This window comes from Mytilus edulis, chromosome 7 (assembly GCF_963676685.1).
Source record: "Mytilus edulis chromosome 7, xbMytEdul2.2, whole genome shotgun sequence".
Lineage (NCBI taxonomy): Eukaryota > Metazoa > Mollusca > Bivalvia > Mytilida > Mytilidae > Mytilus > Mytilus edulis.
In genome coordinates, this window is record NC_092350.1 from 29,243,488 (window position 1) to 29,263,412 (window position 19,925).

Genomic DNA, 19,925 nt, shown 5'->3' on the forward strand with positions numbered 1-19,925 from the left:
ATTGTCCTCATTATAAGAAGGAGAAAACAAATTGAGTTGATGTTTATGATACAAACAGTCTGTTGGCAATTTGACAAATATGTCAGAGGTATAGCACATGTGTTCCTTTCGTGTCATTTCAGGTTTTCTACACTTAGTTAAAAAAAAAATATAAACAGTAAAGGCCCACTGTAGCGATGTAAAAACAAATCTATCCAATGTGTGTACTCCTGTACCAATTCATTTAATCTTTTTTTTAATTTTTCACAGGGTGACATTGAACTTGCCAACCGGTTTTGAGTACAGGAGAAAACAAAGATGCTGAAGATGAATGATTAAAGGCGTTCTGAACCTTTACTGTTTTATTTTATAATATATTAATAACTATATTAGTAATATTTATTAGCATTATGAATAAATAGCTTGATGGAGAATTCTTGTAGCATAAATTATCATTGAAAAAATAATGGGACTTAGCAGTTGGACTATTAGTGTCCATACTTGCTCAACTGTTCAGGGTAGGACCTCTACGGGAAAACTCGGTTTGCTGTTACGTTGGCAGCCTCTTGTTTGTAGTTGTATTATGGTTCCTTGTTCCCTTTTATTAGGATATTAGGTATGAGTCCAATGGTCGATATATTTCACTTCCGAAGTTCTATAAAACATGACAGATAATGGCAGTTAAAAATAATGAATTAGAAAATAATTCTATAAAGCATTTTTTTCCCGGGAACTGTATTCCACCAATCCGTTTGTCTGTTATTACACATTTCGTGCAATACCTCAAATTTACTTTGACAAATTCTTTTACTCTAAAAAGCTTAATATATAAGAAAATGGAAAAACTAGACGATACATGTATTTTTTTTATGACAATAAGGCATATCTACATACATTTCTACCCCTTATGAAACAAAAACCTTCATAAAAAATAGTTCACTCTGCTGATTTCAAAACAACACCCTCATTTCTCATCTGACGACAAATGTGTTTGTCTATAAGCCTTGATGTGCTTCTTTGTTAGACATTTCTTTGTAGTGATCAAGATTATGACACAATGTTGACTGCTGTACCCCCTTTTTTGTGACATTTTTAACTATTATGTCTGTCTGTTTTGTTCACACATCGTTGTCAATATAATGGAATTTAATTCGTCTGTCATACAACAAAAAGGTGTAGCTAGATATAAATCCAGGTTCAATCCAACATTTCTACATAAGCAAAATGCCTGTCACGATTCAGGAATATGACAGCAGTTATCCAATCGTTTGATTTTGATTTGACCTTTAATTAGGAACTTTTCGTTTTGAATTTTCCTCGGAGTGCAATATTTGTGTGATTTAACTCTTTAATGTAATAATTTGAAGATCTACTGACCTTATCTCTCACCATAATAATTGGATAATTGGAACCATACAAAGTGAAAAAATAGACTCATTGCTTTTAAACAAAGTATATATATAAAGTTCAAAGAAACTATAAACTCATTAGCTTTAATCTATTCGAAACACTTAATGTCATTTAGTTTTTAACATCACACATTCCCCACTATATTATATTCTTCTATAAGTATTTGTACGTTAACATATGAGATTTCAATGACAAAGGTGACTTTTTATCATTTGAATTTCCGAATCACAAAAATGAGGGGTAGCGATATTAAATATCACTTAAATTTATTCTATGATTGACAACATTAAACATTCCATTAGCATAAATCCCGCGAACAGTTATGTAACTTGTTAAACCTTTAATTGATTTGATTCTCGGTGGAATGAAAAAGGTAATAAATGTATTTTTAGTTTCTTGCCACTGTATTATATCAGCACTTCCAACAAAGGTTCCGGCAGAAACCTCGTAAAATGTGTTTCTATCTTCACAAAACACATCTTTCCATGATATATGTACTGTACGATTATTAATTGAGACATGTAAAGTTGAGGAACCTGCAAAAAAAAAAAAAAAAATTATAAAGACATAAGGATATACACAAATTCCCATCAATATGTTACCACGATTTTCATAACTTAAACTCTCTTATGGCCGAATGCATGACATATTTAGTTCCGAGGCCGAAAATAAGGCTGCAGTTATTGTCTGGTTTTAGGTTATAGACTATGATGATACAATTTGATTATATTCTGATATTGTAATGCTAGTGGTTTATTCACAGTTGTTTTATCTGTGAAAAATAATGATCTACATGACCATCTGAACATTTGTCCTTAAGAAACATTTTGGTTACGGGTAATAGTCTAATAACGTTTGATCGAATTGTTTGAAGTTGATTCATAATGTCAAGAGCCACAACAAACAGGTCAATTTAGATTTTGATATGATTTGCTTTTGACAATGTAGATTTTCTAGATTTTCGGATGATGATTGAAGTACCACTTGTTATTTTTATGTTATTGTATCAATAAGTCATTAGAGAGCCGTGAAGTAGTGGTTAGTGCATCGGACTACTAACACAAAGGTTCCTGGTTCGATTCCCGTTCGGGATGAAATTTGAGGGACTAAATTTTCGGCTCTCCCTTGACACCATTTGCGAGTATGGTCTTGAGGAAACGATGATAGTCCGTCGGAAGGGGACAATAAAGTGTAAAGGGGGAGCCATATCTCTTGCACGTTAAAGACACCCTGTAGATTTCGTAAAAAAGAGTAGGCTAATGCCACTGCAAGGCAGCACTCGCACCCGCAAAGTGGAAAGGGATAAATATAAGTTACAAAACTCGTTTCCCAATCCACTATAAACATGTTTAAACTAATAAGTCATTAACCATATAACGTAGACCAGATTCGATTTAGATGGTTTGGTTATGGCATTTAATTGTCAAAATGTATGTTCTTAATTATCTTACAAAAATGGGATTTCTTTTGGTTTCCGTAGGATACAGTACAACTTGACAAAAATTGTAAGCATATGTCAAGAACCATAAACTTAACTCATAATGGAAAAAAAGTTTATTTGCATCTATAAAATGCAAAACTTTTTTCAACAGAATAGAAAGCAGCAATCATTAGTAATCTACTTACGTTCAATCGTAGGCTGCAATGACGAAATAGTAATAGATGCTTTAACTTGGTCACTCCGGACATACATTTTATTGATAGCTTGAACCGCAACAGTGTAATTACCGTCCTTAAGATCAAGTCCAGTCAAGACTAAGTATGTAATATCTTGTTTTTCAGCTGTTATTGACCTTGTGATTATAGCGTCTCCGTCATTGTCCATTTTAAATGAAACCTGAAATTAAAAGATGTTTTTGCCTTGATTTTTGGAATTTTTGCTTTAATCCGACTCACATGACCCGTAATTTAATTGACACAAAAAATGTGTTAACCACTAGTGTCTGATATGGTATAGGGAGCACCTAAATTGACATGGAAAGGAACTTTGATACTTGCTAATTTTGCCTTCATGGAATTAACGTTAACAATAAACAAGACATACTTAATGCAAAAAACAACAAATCAAAAACGTATATTAGACATACATTTTGAACTACATATTACATTTAAACCAATATATGATCATCAATATATACTTACCAGATAAGAGTCTAGACCAACTATGTCTTCAAAACCTGACCATTTAATTCTCATTGTATGTTTATTCTTTTGATATCCATTATAAGCCATATATTCTGTATTAGAGAGAGGAAGGATATTCACTTGAGCTCTAGTACTGACTGGAGGCAGGTTAGATACAATAACACCATCAGTTGATAGAGATGACTGCAGTCCAGCCTTATTTTTACATCTAATGGTTACATATATTCTCCGCATAAACAAGAGATCGTATGGAAACACTTTCGACAATAGTCGTAATTCAACAGGTATTTTCTGAAATGTTTGAAGTTCATTGCCGTATAACTGGTATCCTGGAAGATAGAGAAAACAAAGTTTGGCATAACAGTTTCAATTCACCCGAAACATGAAATGGCTGGGTGGCCGATGGCACCCTCCTGACCACTAGTATAAAAGTTATGTTGTATGCAAATACCTTTATGTTAATTTTATTTTAGCTTTCCAATTTGTGCTTTTTTCATGTGGCATGACACTGATTTTGAAGATCTGGATCACATCTTAAATTAGCATACTGACCAAACAAGTAGTAGTTATACTAGTACATTTGATCAGACGCTTGGTTTTTGAATACTATTTATCATGTATGCATATTATATGAAACTGAAAAAAAGTGAGATTGATATTTGACTAATTCACTAGCAGCAACTAATGCAAATATAAGTAACCGATGTTATTTTGACTTTTGAATATCTGTCATAAACTGCAAAAGGAAAAAAATCAAACAAAACAAATAACGCTCACATACATAAACGCTTCAGCAAATTGAGTATTAATTTCTGAATTTCAAATGTTATCCGATGTTGTGTATATTGTTCCGACATCCGAACAATCATGATCTTACTTTAGAGTGCTTGCTGCACTATGTTGTTTTAACTAATACAGGTAAAATGATAAAATCTTAATCGAAAACATAGATATCAAGCCAATAACATAAGTGTATTGGCTGCACTTCATGCAATTTGTACTCCAAAAGTATGTGTCAATCTGATTTTATTCTCTACTCTGAGTTGTTTCTGACATTACGGAAAAAGATAGATGAAAACGCTGGTTTCTTATCCTGGTGATAACCATCTTACCAACTGAAAATTGGCAGGATTCTAATCCAGATTCTAAATCGTCTACTTCCCAGTTAGCAGATATTTCAGATTCTGACTGTGCATCTATATCCTCGCCTTAAAAATAAGACAAAAGCTTTGTTGATGTAAAGATGCCAATATAGAAATTATTTGTATTCTAAAATTCATATAACAAATAATTAAACTAGGCAGAAAATATCGTATTGATTTTAAAAACGTGCACTTAATTAATTATCAGCCTTTGCCTCCAATTAACAACATGCTGTTGATAAAATACATTTAAACAAAACATTGCTATTGCGAATTTTTCAATTTTAGCAATATTTTAAGAAGCATATAAATTTACCTATACCATCATTGACACATGTTATTTCCGGTGGAGTTTTATCCACAAGAAGACTTTCCGCGTGTATCTTTGTCATCAAACCTGCAGCGTTCGTAGCAATAACGGTCACGTGTATCGTTGATGTATGAGGTAAAGATACATTGTAGTTATATGCAAAGTTGCTGAGACCAACACTTTGAAAACCCTGTACCTCCGTACTTCCTTCAGTATATCCTGAAATAAAAGATGACATGTTTAGCATACTTTCGGCTCTCTCTGCCCTTATGTCTGTGGTTGTTGTCTCTTTGACACAATCCCAGTTTTCATTCTCATTTTATGTAAATTCTTCTTTTCTTTGAAATTGAAATGCTTTTAAATTCAATTGTTTCCACTATCTCATATTTTCTCAACACTCAATGATACATGTTCATTATCATTTGTCATAATATTCTGTTTTGTCTCTTGTATGTGGCTAAGATTTATCTACACCAGACTTAGATGACCTTAACTGTATTAAGCACATGCTTTTGGAATTTAGTATGAACACCTTTCACCTTCGTGATTAATTTGGTTTTCCTACTATTGTTATTTGAGCGCCATAGATGCGTTTACGTAGACAAAGTTTTCAATCTGCACACCAAATATGTAACAAGATACTTTTGATTGATAACTAGAAAAGAAGATCACAATTAAACATGACTTTGGCACTGTTTGGAGATTAATACCGCAAATGCTCAAAAGTCTGATCTGTGATTTATGATATTCCGGTTCTAAAGGCCCCAAAGTCATGCATGTGCACCGTCTGACATTATCAATAGGCTAGTGTGAAGATAAGCAAGACATTCAGTGTCATCTGCATCTGGAGCTCGGTAGAATGATCATACAACAAGTTTCTAAATGTCTGTTATTTTTATTTGCATTTATAGGAGTTTACAGCTGTTATTTCTTTTTAGTTCTTCAGGTTCAGAGCATTCAGGAAATTATGGACTTTTTTTAGGTCATATTGAAGTTCTGCAATTTTGTTATACCTTTATTTGCTTTTAAACAGCTGTAATTATATATAAGGTACATATATTATTGAACTTTAAGAACTGTTTCAAATTCTCAAATGTGTTTTATTTCTGTTTTTTTTTTTAATATAGATAAAGTATAAAAACTTACCAATGGCCCACGTGTAATCAAAAATGGGGCTTTCTGGGTCCACGAAATGCCACGAGGCATGAACTGAAGACCATTGATGAATCGTTACAATATGGTTAAATACATGTTTACCAGATGTTTGATTGCTGTCCGTTTTTAGCATGTTCACCTTTTGGATTCTTGCATCATCAAAATAAAGTCCTGTATTTCCAAATAAACTCCCTAAACTAATTGTCATATTTTGTAAGACTGGTCTAAAATAAAATGTATGGTGATGCCAAGGAATATCATAAGTTTGTGCTGTATGTCTATCCTGCTTTGTATATACCAAAAAAACATGTCGTTCATTTCCAATCTGAACGAATCCTTCGTTATTTGCACCATCATTTCCTTCCCAAATAGGATGTGCAGTAACAAATGTAATACGATACAGCTGACTTTCCTCAAGACTTGACACATTCTGAGATATCTCGCCGTTCAGAAATACAAACGATCGTCCATCAAAAGCATTGTTTCTGTTTGATTTCAACACTATTACACAGGAATCTGACTTCTTCGTCCAGTTTAGTAGTTGAACGTATTCAGTCATAAAACAAAAGCTGCTATAATCTGTTTCATTCTCCAAAAGCACGTAATTTCCTTCAAAAAGCTCAAAAGAAGGATTTGACGCAAGATTGATGTCCAAATGTATCATTTCAACTGGAATGGGTTGAGTTACGTCAACGATTACACCATTTGACTTTACAATTTCAGACTCATGTCCAACAATATCCACTGCATATACTAGACTTTGAATTTTGATTCCTAAAATAATAACAATCACCAAAGGATATAAATGGCAACACACGCCTTTGAGACAAGCCATGTATAATACAAAGATGTATAGCAGTCTGTTCGTAGTGGTAGTGTTATATATCGTAGGTTATACTCATTGAACAATATATGACATAGATTTTAATAGAAATTCAGTGTTATAAATGATATACATTGTTTTTTTTTTATAAAAGTAATAACATTCCCATCAAAAAACAGATTATTTTTTTTTAATTTTTTTTTTAAATTTTATTTCTCTTTTGATGTAGACGAAACGCGCGTCTGGCGTACTAAATTATAATCCTGGTACCTTTGATAACTATTTACACCACTGGGTCGATGCTGGTGGACGTTTCGTCTCCAAGGGTATCACCAGCCCAGTAGTCAAAACGCCGGTGTTGACATGAATATTAATAACGTGGTCATTTTTATAAATTTCCTGTTTACAAAACTTTTGATTTTTTCGAAAAAGTAAGGATTTTCTTGTCCAAGACATAGATTACCTAAGCCATATTTGGCATAACGTTTTGGAATTTTGGATTCTAAATGCTCTTCAACTTTGTTTTTGTTTGGCTTTATAAATATTTTGACATGAGCGTCACGGATGAGTCTTATGTACGCGCGTCTGGCGTACTAAACTATAATCCTGGTACCTTTGATAATTATTGATTTTATTTTCAAGATGTATTCTGCTTTACAAAACGTTGATAATAATTACTCATCTCTAATAGACAAGTTAGGTCAAGCAATTAATATAGAATAATACATATCTGTGACTGTTTTTGGTATTATATTTACTGAAAAGAATATTATAAAAACAATCAAAGGAACTATCTAGAAAAAAACATTTATTATACCTGACGAAAGAGATGTTCCATTCAATGTTCGTGATACGAATGTCTGGATACCAACATTTTCCCAGGCTCTGATGTTACATAAAATAAGCTCTGAAACCGTCTGTACACACCACATATAATGCGTAATGACAGAATCCAGGTCAGAAAAACCATGCCAAGAAGCGCTTACTATTTGAGGATCATCTTGATAATCACAATCATAAATACCTGTGGAAAAAACAAGATAGTTACAAAGAAAAACTTAACATTTTATCAAAACGAATCACGGAAAATGTGTAGTCGACAGGCAGAACCTCAAATAATATTATTTTTTGGTATAATTCAAGAAACTGACATCTAGACTTCTTTAAGTCAATGATGGACGTTTTTTTTTTTCTGGTACATTTTTGTATATTTTGACATCACTATATTTTAAATCGAAATTTATTATATCAAAATAAAATGAATATGCTGAACCTGTTCCATCTTTTACACTCCCTGCTGATGGCGGTACAATGTCAACTATTATCCCATCAGATGTTGCTGTTGAATGTATTCCTGAAAAGCTGTAAGCTACAACATTACTGTAGAAAACAATGCCCGGTGTTAGAGGTATACGACTGACATTGTATGTTGTGACTGTTCCAGGTAAATCTATATTGGCTATATGCTCGTCATATCCTAAATAAAATGACATAGAATAAAACAGAATATTTATACCAGCATATTATGCTAAAGACATTGCTAACGGTCATTATGTAATAGATGATGCATGTTTTAAGGTTTGTCTTGTCGTGGTGTACATAGAGGGGTGTCAGAATTGATCAAATGAAAGACGACAGTAAGAAGGTGTTTCTTTGGTCAATCCTGATACCCAGAGGTGTGTTCTACGCCAGGAAAAACCTTAAGATATGCGTTATCTGACTTATATACCGTCAAAATCATTTTTTTATAAATATTTTTAAAATTTTGCATCCTAGTTTACCGACCACACTTAAGTGGAACATTCCTTTCTAATGCGTTCAGGTTTTAATATGCCCTACGGCAAATTTAGAATGTGAACTAAAAGTCAATATAAATCTAGATATAAACCTTAGAAATTATTATCAATACACAAAATATTACTGTAACTGCATGAAGTAAGACACTAATGAATTGTTACCATCCCAATAACGGTGAATGAAAAATACAAGACACTTTGTAAGTAGATTATTGCACCAACTTAGTGTATGGAAAAAAGGGGTGAGGTGCTATGTTCTTGCTTTTGTTTCTATTTGTAATGACATTTCTATAGCTGAATATTTTTTCAATACATGTAGGTCACAGTATGATTTCCTATTCAGTGTGAATCATTAAGATTTTCAAAATCTTACAGACGAATATGTTAAATCTGACTTTTTTTTTAAAAGTGTTATGGAAAGTTGTACATTAAAATTAATCTCACTTACATGATAAAGTCTATGTATTGTAGCGATAAATTAACAAAAATTCACCTTATTTGTTTCTAAAATTAAAATTCGGGCAATGAGAATTTTTTACACCTATCATAGATTAATTTCCAAATCAACAACAAAAAAAACCTATCAGACGAATAAAACTTTAAAGTAAATTATAGTTTGCATTTTTATCAGGAAAAAAATGACCTCACACAGGTCGTTAGTTATTGCCTTAAAGCATATTTCATTGAAAAATGGTATTCTCCGGGCTGATTCTTCGAACGAATGACATATCGTACTGAAAGAAAATAACTCCATATAGGTATATAAATAAATATCCTGTTTTTTTACATAAAATTCTCTCCCACTTCTGGTTTGATTTTCCCTTAAACTGACGAGTCTTATAACCCTTGTATTTGCTATGTCTTTCATTTTAGTGTCATATACTGCTATGTCAAAAGTAATGTAAAATTTGTAATGAAAAAACATATGAAGTTTAATGCAAGCACATCTATTCATCTGATTTCATATTTTATATTTTACCTCCAGGAAATGAACTGAGATAAATATTAAATCTTTCAATTATTTTATCTGCATTAATAAAGACATTGCTCCACTTGATTGTAAATGGAAACCCTGGTTTTATGTAATCGATATCCTTCTTCCAATGTCCAGGTCTTTGTTCACAGACCTAAAAATGTAAACAACATTGTGTAGTGCTTTATTTTACATTTGACACGAGCTTATTTGAGGCTTTTAATTTGTGATTTATGTTAAAAGAATAACAGTAGAATAAATTCAGAAATATGAAAACAACTATGCAAATCACACTAAGTCTAACAGTATTCCGGTCGTTTTTGTATTTCCCTTTGTTTTGCAGTTATCTTTCTTATACTTTTTTTCAAGTATCAGTAATGCTCAATATATTATTGCTCAGATAGGACAATGAGTAAGGTGTTTAATTGTATGAACACATTTGCTGCTATTGACTAACAAAAGGCATAAAAGCAATTATCAATTTAGTTGTAAAGAAAACTATATATTAAGAAAATATAGTTTGCAATGGAAACTCTACATACTGAAGATCCTTTGATTTTAGATGTGGCTAAAGGTGTCGACAGGACGGTCACTCCATTTGTTTTAAATACTGCATATGTATCATCAGTGTACCATGCTCGAACAAAAAATGAGTAGGTGACAGATTCATCTAATGGTTCTCTCCCTATATTTCAAATATAAAAGGATTTCAGACTTTTCATCGTATTTTTCTGCAAGACGAATAATGACAAAAAGGCGATAATATGACTGCGATGGCTTTGTATTTATGCACTCTCGTACATGTTTTTATTAAAGATGATTATGTTAGTCCTGGTCCTTTTATAATCCGAGCTGTTGGGCTATTGATTATCCATTTAGTAATATTATTTTTCTGATCCTACCACATGTGCAATTTCTACCAAATTGTGTTTTCCCTAAGAATGATGTAAATAAACTCATGGATACCAGGCTTGGAACTTTATATTTTAACCTTGAATTAACACAGTTCTACGATATCTATCTGTCAGTCTATCTTTTATAATAAACATTAAGAAACTCATGGAACATTTATTTTTACTCCCAATTTTTCCTTGTTTGCCTGTTGTCAAGACTAATGGGATAGTTTTACTTCGGTATATCACTATTTGAATAAATAAGAAGAACTTAAATCTTTAAATAGAAAATAGAGAGGCGTGTTTTCTCTTTCATTTGTCTCAATTTTAATATTCTCTACAATAAAGATAGTTAAAAAAAGTACAAACTTACCTCTTTCAATACTCAGAAAAGCTTGATTTGTTTGGCCAGCATGTCTCCAAACAACATCTTTCAAATTGTCAAAAACACCTTCTGGTTCATGATTGGTAGCTAGTCCTACGCTCCATTCGTACCTTGTAAAAATATTGAGCTTATTAGATTACAAAAAATAATTCAACATGTTGATTGTCGATATGTTATGTAAAGGGAAAACATTACATCATTTGGACCAAGAAAAAGAAAGCTTTTTATTTTTTCAAAACAGAAATAAAGATTTTTGATAACATCAATAAGAAACACAATCTATAATTCCCGAAGAAAAATAAGGAAATTATTTTAAAAACTAAGAATCCAGTTTCAACCAGTTAAATCCTGCAGATAATTTAATCCTCCATCGATGACAAATAAAAGAGTGGTAAAAGTTTTGAATAGAATCAAAAGAAGTAAATTTTAATGCGGAACAGGTGTCTCGCAAACGATTCTTGATGTCACTATTCAAAAGAAATATTGAAGGTAAAAAAACCTGATAATTTATTTCACAACTTTAAAAATTGAATGTTTTCAATATATTAATGATGACGATATTTAATTTGTTTTATCATATATAGTTACCAGAGTGCCGGCATTCCATGAACCTGAATAACTTGCCATTTCGCAGCCAGTTCTACTACTGACGGAGTGTACTGAATATCAGACAGAGGTATGTCTTGAAGATTAGTAACATCATAAACTCCTACATCGTTATTTGTATTGTCTTCCAAAATATTGAACAAAATCATGAATAAGTAGACAAAAAGCAATTGTTAAAACAAATCTACAAATAACAAAGTCAGACACATTGATTTTAGTTCCGCATTTTTATATGGAGATTATATAACTTAGTTGGTACATTATTCCATGGCTTGCGTTTTCTATAATGATTTCATGATAGAGGGTTGTCGTTTACAAGACAGCTATAAAAAAGACTTCCATGTAGTGAAGTTGATATCATCCCTTCGAAAAGATTACGAACTACTCCCGAATTGGCTCTCTGTTACGGAATATCTGTGTCACAAATGACGACGATTGTGTTCCAATCTTGTCCATATTTCTCCCTGAACGTGACCCACCAAATTAGATTTAACCCTGGTTTTGTAAATAATGAGCATGACGAAAGGATATACATTCCATGCTTGAACACCTGATATCAGAACCGATATTTATGTTGGGTTCGTGTTACTCAATCTCTGCATGCGTACTTTTGAATTGGCGGAATTTTTTTTGGCGATTTTGTTCTATCCGCGAAAAGAAGCGAAAATTGACAACTCGAGAAAATAACCCCTATACGGTATATTTGCATTTTAGAGTTAGCATTAATTAGTCATATGTTCTATATATATTATAGATTAATTATAATTTTGTTTATCGAACGATATTTTGACTACTTCTTTTAAACTTCATTTTCTTATATAGCAAATCATGAATGATCAAATGTAAATATTTTTCGTTGCATATGATAGAATAAATACCTTTTGAAACATCATGACATTGTTTGCCTTCAAGTGCACAGCGTCCGTTTTGTGTAGAACAAACACAATGTCCTAAACATGTTTTAGATGTGCACCGTCGAATAAGCTCTAGCGAACCACCAGGCACCAATCTAAACTGAGAGTGAATCATAGGACTAGACAATCCTACCTGTATTAGATAAAAACTGTTATAAGTTTGAAAACAAAACAGTCACACAAAACAAATCATGTTTAACAACACTATAACAATAGGTCGTATTTCAATATCTTAGTCGTGCTAGCTAGCGCAAAGTAAAGTTCGCAACTTACCAATTTTTTGTTGACAAGGATTTGAGACACATTATGTCTTCTGTTGAGAAAAAAAATAATGAAGTATTTTATGAATACCTTGACTTGATGATACCTTAGAATAAAAAGAGAAAATATAATGTAATATGAACAATAAACCCAACAGTGACAATTGAACGAACCAATAATACAAAATCTATTTTGCTTATACATACATTGTTCACTGCCCACACGCTGACATATATATGCTCATACGGCCTAAGACTGACTGTTTCAATAGAAAATGTTTGAACAAAGCCTTCGTCTCCTTTGTCTATTCCTGAGTCATTGTGTGGAAAAACTTCAGCTGACCCTTTAACCTGCAATATAACACAACAAATGCGTCAAGCTTTAATGGTTATTATAGCATAGACGAGACTAAATAGTAAAATCACAAAAATACTGAACTCAGAGGAAAATACTGAACTAAAAGAGCGAAACTTAGGCTTCCTGTTCCCAGCGGCGTTTTTGTCGTTGTCTTCGGTGGTGTCACCAGATTATTTGGTCCTTCCACTCAGCATCGATCACATGCTAAAATTGTTGATCTGGTCAGGTAATGATAATAAATAAACCACTAATTGTGAGTCAATGATAATTGCATTATCACTTGCAAGTCTGATTTCCATGAATATTTCCAATATACGGCCATATCCCTTCTTGATGGTACCTGTACTTTAAAACTTTTGCAAGCGTACACGTTATAATTTGTTTTAGGTCTAATCCTGGTAGGTATCGCGTATGCAGATGTATTATAAGCATTGGCCGTTCTCATTTCCACAGAAGTTGATTTGCTAAGGATCTGTTGTCATGGTTCCGTGAATCAAATGTTTATATATATTGGAATACTGCCGTTTTAATTTCAACATTGTCACATTTGCACTATTCTATCAAAATCCCAATTTCAATGAAATATCTAACAGTTTTCAAAAGTGAAAAATAATTATACCTTATTGATATCACTTTGCATGTATTGACTCCCAACATTCACCAAATATTTTTCTATACCAGTATGCAAGTCAGTAAAGCCCAGCCAGGACAACCATAATTTGTACTTTGACCATGTCATCCAGCCATCAATCATTCGTCCAAGCTTTGAAACATGATCGGTGTTGATAGCAAACATACCTTAAATAATTTTAAAAGTCAATGTTAATTTAATATCACCAAAAGAAACCCCAAATTTATGTTTCTTTTTTTATTATTAATAGTGTGACATAGTAGCAATATTTAAAAAAATGAAATTATATTGAATTGGTGACAGTTCTTGTCCATTCGTTTTTTATGTGTTTTGTTATTTGATTTTGCCATGTGATTATGAACTTTCCGATGTCATTTTCCTCTGAGATCATTTTTTTTGTGATTTTACTTTTTTCTGACTAGATTTAAAAAAATGTTTTCTTAAATCAAAGAGTAACGAACAACTTTTACATAATTTGACAATGATTATTTATAGACTGGTTGAACAGAACTCAGTTTACTAGAAACTCACGACGTCATTTTATAAAATATATGTATATGCAATGACTTTGTCATTTATTTTTGATAAAAATAAAATACACTGTTATTGACCTGCGAACGAAAAACAAATTGATCTTTCACAAAAAAGGATAATATATTGCAGAGAATCCCCCATATGGCTAGATTTTCGTAGAATATGCTTTCGCGATTTTTCCTTTTTATTTATCCCTAAAAAATAACACGAAATACGGTAAGTAAGTTACTTATATAACGGAAGTATAAACACAGAAATATAACATTTCACATTATGCTTTTGTGTTTCTATGTTCTTTATTCGGGTATAATTTTTATTCAAGATTTATTTCGCTAGAAGTAAAGTAAGGCTTTTTGTTTTTAATTTTTAATTTTTAGTTTGGTGTGATCTAGGAAGCATAAAGTATGTAAATTGATCCCCTTTTGTTGACTGTGCTTAGGGTTTTAGATGATACTTCTTTGTGTTTTGTCGTTTCCGTATGCAAAACGTTTCAAAAATCCACCACATTTTGAGCCTTTACTCAGTAAGTCTTTCCGGATTATATGTGTTGAACGCCTTCGCTGTATTTGTTTGTCTTTATTTGTATATCTTTTTTCTTCTTTTAGAAGTCGTGTTTTGTTGTCTGGCAATGTCTGTTAGTAATATGACAGTTGTTATCCATTCGTTTGGTGTTATTGAGATTTTGATTTTTGCTATTTGCTATTTGATTTGGTTTTTCTGTATTATTTTGAGTTCGGAATTTTTGTTACTTTAATTTTTCAGAGATACTGTGGGGTATTTTCGATTGCCGTTTATTTTTTTTATGCATTATTCTCTTAGTTTTATCAGGTTTTGTGGCTTACAAAAACTAGAAGTAAAGATAAAAGAACGACATAAAACATGATTAATAAATTAGATGTCAGCGAAAATGATCTCAAAATATTTTGCCAAAACAAACATCTTAGCGGCAATAGTATTGATAAGTATGTAACTTTTCCATTCCTTCTTAAAATCTTATTGGATTTAACGGTTAACTACTAACGAAGAAGTACTACTCTGTACGTTTATCAATATATACGATATATGAATAGGCATAAAAGATGTGTAAAAAGCGTAAAACATATGATCTTATGTTTAAATATTTTTTCGAAGTGCATTGACAAATATTAATATATTAGATTAAAAATGTACATTTTAATAAATACATTTAAAACCGGTAACAGTATGCCTAAACAATGAAACATTTTAGTTGGTTTTCGTTATTGTGTTTTTTATACTTTCGTTTGTCCTTATTTTTGCCATGTCATTGTAAGTTTTTCTTTCGACTAATGAACTTGAATGACATTTTGAAATTTTTCGCCCCTCTTTTATAAAATAACAAAAAAGTAAGAAGTATTCATTTTATCTTCGGACCATTGGATTACTTGATAATTAATTGTTTATTATTTTAACCAACCTGTCAATAAAGTTGAGGAAACACTAGTTAAGCGATGTTTAAGGTGGCTGGGGCCTATTCAAAGTTTCTATCAGAAGTGCCGTATTTTTAGTTATTTTATTCTTTACAGAAAGTGAATCAAATTGGTCGAAAAAAAATAGGGGGTCACGGACCATTTAAGCTCAAAATTTTACTTTTAAAGAGGTATGTAAAAGGGACCATTTTTCAATGAAATGATAGGGAAAATAGAGGTGTTGACATATTTTTATCGGAATATAAAAAAAAACGTTCTATGACACTTGGTCCAAAACTGTAATATAAAAAGCTGAACTATAGCTTCAAAAAATGAGCAAATAAAAAACATAGGTCACGGATAAGGAAAAAAACATATTTTGCTTTAAAACCCAAATTTTGGCGGGAAAATGGTTAAAATGGGTGAAATGTCATTTTGTCCCTTTAACAGATACGGATAATAACGAAAATATTCTATTAGTTACATAACTACAATGATTTAACATTTCTAATCAATCAAAATATTTAAAAAAAAATATATCGAATTTACGACAAATACTTTTGTAATTCATGCGTGAAATTATGCGCAGTCGAATAGGCCCGAACCACCTTAAATGAAATGATTCACAATTTAATAAGAAAATATGTAAAACTAGCAACCTTGCTCGTTAATTCATTCTAAGGACACATTGGGTATTTAAGTAAAGAAAACTTTACCTCAATTTGTGCTTTCACGGTTCAATGTATACGAAGTAGATCAAGTCAAATTCAAACACGGGTATTTTTTGGTGGCGTATTGTCAATTTATTTGAGATCGGTATTTATAAAATATATAAGATACATCTAAACTCACAGGAAAATACTGAAAACGTCAACACAAACATAAATAATCATACCTGGAGTAGGAGGCGAGCTGTCAACTAGAATCGGGTCTGATTTTGATTCTGTGCATAATTTAGCTCTGTTGCATGAGATCATGTGAACAATATATTTAACACCATCATGAAGATCAAGTCTTGAAAAAGTATATTCTCGTACGATGCCATTCAGCTGAAAAAGGTATTCGTAAAAAAGTAATACAAAATTAACTATATATTCACATAAAACCATTTGTTCACAAATTGATGGTTGCTTTATATTCACTGGCAAACATTGCATACCTATACAAATAAACACAACGGCTTCATAATATATCCCAAGTGCCTAAGTCAGATATTATTTCATTACGACTCAATACAAGCCATGAAGTAAAATTCACATGCAGATATGACGCTTATCAGATTCATTTAATATCAATGACAATCAATGATTAATTAATTTTACTCCTGACCATAGAATACTTATTTAAAGGTATATAATCTACTTCCTACATAGTCTAATTGACATGACATGACATAATTCCATCTTATATACGGCCTCATCCCTGCAAGGATGCAAGGATGCTATGCTATATTCTATGAATGATCACCCACAAGCAATAAAGTGTGTAAACATGTGTGAACTTTATGAGTGGAAGGTTTCTTAACTGTGGAAAAGATAGATTGACAATTAACGATATAAAATCGTATTGCAGGTTGATGTTGGGTTATTCAATTTTATATAGTTTTTCACGTATATACTCATTGTTTAAAACTGTCATGGTAAACGGTATCAAATAACTCTGACATTATATGGACATCGGTGTAAGCCTTCAGGATCTAATTTCATTATCACCATCATATATTTTCGATACTGAAATCCTTCATAAAAATATAGGGAAATAAAAACTGTTTTATAACTACATGCCCTTTTTATCTTGTGTAAATGAACCTGTTTAACAGATCTATGATTCTTTGGGTAAAAATACCATTTTCTTAGTGAAGTAATCGTTATTCTTTTAATACTGACTATTTTTGATTTTTTTGAAGTTGTACCTGAATGGAGGAAGAACTGAAATTTCCGCCAATATGACATCCAATTGAAATATATTGACGGTCAATAAATGATTCCTTATCTTCAACTGTCCATCTAACTTTAAAACTACTTCTTAATACAATCGAATCCTTATAAATTGACCCCAAATCTTGAACTAAAAACGGGTTTTCAAAGAACACGGGAGGTGTTTCATCAATGATGAAGCCATTAGACGATGCTTCAGAATATAGCCCTGTAATAAAACAAAAATGATATATGATATCAATAACAATATTGAAAGCTTTTCTATTGAAGTCAAACTGTTTAGTGCTGAAGTGCTTTGAGTGATTTATTTTTCAAAACATGTAACAGAAATGCAATGTTTGGCATTAGATGCACTACTTAAATTTTAATATCAGCTGAAAAAAATGAAATCTGTCATCATCATTTCAGACATTTGAAAATAAAATTAAACTACAACTTTTAAAATATATTTGTAGACCTTTTCATTGATTTACACGTTATTTACACTGACAATAACAGTACTCAATATACACAATTTGAATTTTGAACCGATCATCTGTCGCACACTTCATTTGATTAGAACAAACATATTAATTAAAAATAAAACTATGTTAATTCAGATACTGTCTCAATTGGTCAATGGTTTTCATGACAAAGCCAGATACCTGCTTTATTATACACTCTCACTGTAACATATATTCTCTTGAGCAATGGTAGACTTGCGGTAAGATTCACATTTACAATAGGGTTGGTAATTGGCAATTCTGTTAACGGTACAATGTCATCTGAACTAGGTTTTGTTCCAGCCGTCCAAGATAATTTATCCAGACCAGACTGTGGATCTGTAAACCCATACCATTTGCAAGCGATATAACTCCTTGGAATAAAAATACAAACACACATTGGAATACTAAGTGAAAGGATATTTTGCAGGACATTTTTGTTATTCTATACATGTTTGTCTGATTGTTAATTGTAATAAAATTAACGGTACAAATTTGCTTGCACCAGATGCGCATTTCGATAATACATGTCTCTTCAGTGATGCTCGTTGCCAAAATATGTGAAATCCAAAGCATATATAAAATATGAAGAGCTATAATCCAAAAGGTCCAAAAAGTATAGCCAAATCCGTGAAAGGAATCAGAGCTTTGCATGAGGGAGATACATTCCTTAATTTATAATAATTTCTATTTTTTTGTAATAGCAAGTTTTAATAACACAAAAAATCCGTATTTTCATGCCAGTACCGTAAATGCATCTACAAATGCAGTTGAACGTAATTTGATTTAATCATGCTAAATTGTGTGTTTGAAACTGAACCTTTTTTTAACACATTTTTATCTACAAACTAGTTTTAATAACCTTAAAAACTGGTAGTTTATGTCGTTTTTTTCAACTCCATCTTGAACAACTCCTATTGTAGGAGGAGTATCATCAAGTAATACTCCATCTGACGTCACAGATGTACATAAATCCGCAGTATTGCAGGCAGTGACAGTTGTGAAATAATTAAATCCTGTTGTCAAATGAATATTTTGCAGAGAAAACTCTGTAATGAAAACATGAATATATAGTTGAAACTTATCTTTAGTGCATTACACGCGCCTGTAGCATATGTATTACGTGCGTGTAGCGTTAAGGGATACGATAGACACACGATTGAGCTAAATGAACATTTTTATGTTGCATAACAATTTTCTCGAGTTGTAGCGTTCACCAAGCGTATACCTTTGTATTTCGACGTACTTCAAACTTATGCAACGCGCGTTTTATGATTGCTTTGCGTTCATCCGGCGTGCTACTAACGTATACCGACTTTGGCAATTTTTTCTGTACGTTTGATGCACGCCGGTCTATACGCCAATGTGTGACGCCGGCATTAGCTTGTGTTTCAAACCTTCATTCTGTTTGTTATATATCAATAAGACTAGATGTTTGTCTATGCCCACTAGACAACTACCATACAACGGCAACAAACTAGAGGCTCTAAAGAGCCTGTGTCGCTCACCTTGGTCTATGTGCATATCAAACAAATTAAAGGACACAGATTGATAATTGACAAAATTGTGTTTTGGTGATGGTGACGTGTTTGTAGATCTTACTTTACTTAACATTCTTGCTGCTTACAATTATCTCTATCTATTATGAACTTGGCCTAGTAGTTACAGTTGAAAATATTTTGTAAAAATTGACAAAAATTTACAACATGTATTACAATTGTTAAAAATTGCCATTTTGATCATGTAGACTTATTTGAAGTCGTAT

General features: G+C 31.9%; 2 protein-coding genes across 2 annotated transcripts in view; one reads left to right on the plus strand and one right to left on the minus strand.

Annotated features, from left to right (window-relative positions):
• The window catches only part of LOC139483070 (uncharacterized), a 64,316-nt gene extending 63,903 nt beyond the window's left edge, over positions 1-413 (plus strand). Inside the window, exon 49 of the mRNA XM_071267098.1 lies at positions 250-413. Within this exon, the coding sequence (XP_071123199.1) occupies positions 250-279 (30 nt within the window). The 3' untranslated portion in view covers positions 280-413. The remainder of the gene's footprint in view (positions 1-249) is intronic.
• A 1,043-nt stretch (positions 414-1,456) lies between these two features.
• The window catches only part of LOC139481199 (uncharacterized), a 174,056-nt gene continuing 155,587 nt past the window's right edge, over positions 1,457-19,925 (minus strand). Inside the window, exons 35-53 of the mRNA XM_071264356.1 lie at positions 19,023-19,209; positions 18,323-18,534; positions 17,654-17,886; positions 16,637-16,790; positions 13,769-13,947; positions 12,999-13,142; positions 12,496-12,664; positions 11,600-11,741; positions 11,000-11,121; positions 10,276-10,418; positions 9,740-9,887; positions 8,238-8,441; positions 7,782-7,988; positions 6,133-6,915; positions 4,993-5,205; positions 4,647-4,742; positions 3,532-3,863; positions 3,016-3,226; positions 1,457-1,925 (exon numbers count right to left, since the gene is read on the minus strand). Coding sequence (XP_071120457.1) covers positions 1,639-1,925; positions 3,016-3,226; positions 3,532-3,863; positions 4,647-4,742; positions 4,993-5,205; positions 6,133-6,915; positions 7,782-7,988; positions 8,238-8,441; positions 9,740-9,887; positions 10,276-10,418; positions 11,000-11,121; positions 11,600-11,741; positions 12,496-12,664; positions 12,999-13,142; positions 13,769-13,947; positions 16,637-16,790; positions 17,654-17,886; positions 18,323-18,534; positions 19,023-19,209 — 4,166 coding nt within the window. The 3' untranslated portion in view covers positions 1,457-1,638. The remainder of the gene's footprint in view (positions 1,926-3,015; positions 3,227-3,531; positions 3,864-4,646; positions 4,743-4,992; positions 5,206-6,132; positions 6,916-7,781; positions 7,989-8,237; positions 8,442-9,739; positions 9,888-10,275; positions 10,419-10,999; positions 11,122-11,599; positions 11,742-12,495; positions 12,665-12,998; positions 13,143-13,768; positions 13,948-16,636; positions 16,791-17,653; positions 17,887-18,322; positions 18,535-19,022; positions 19,210-19,925) is intronic.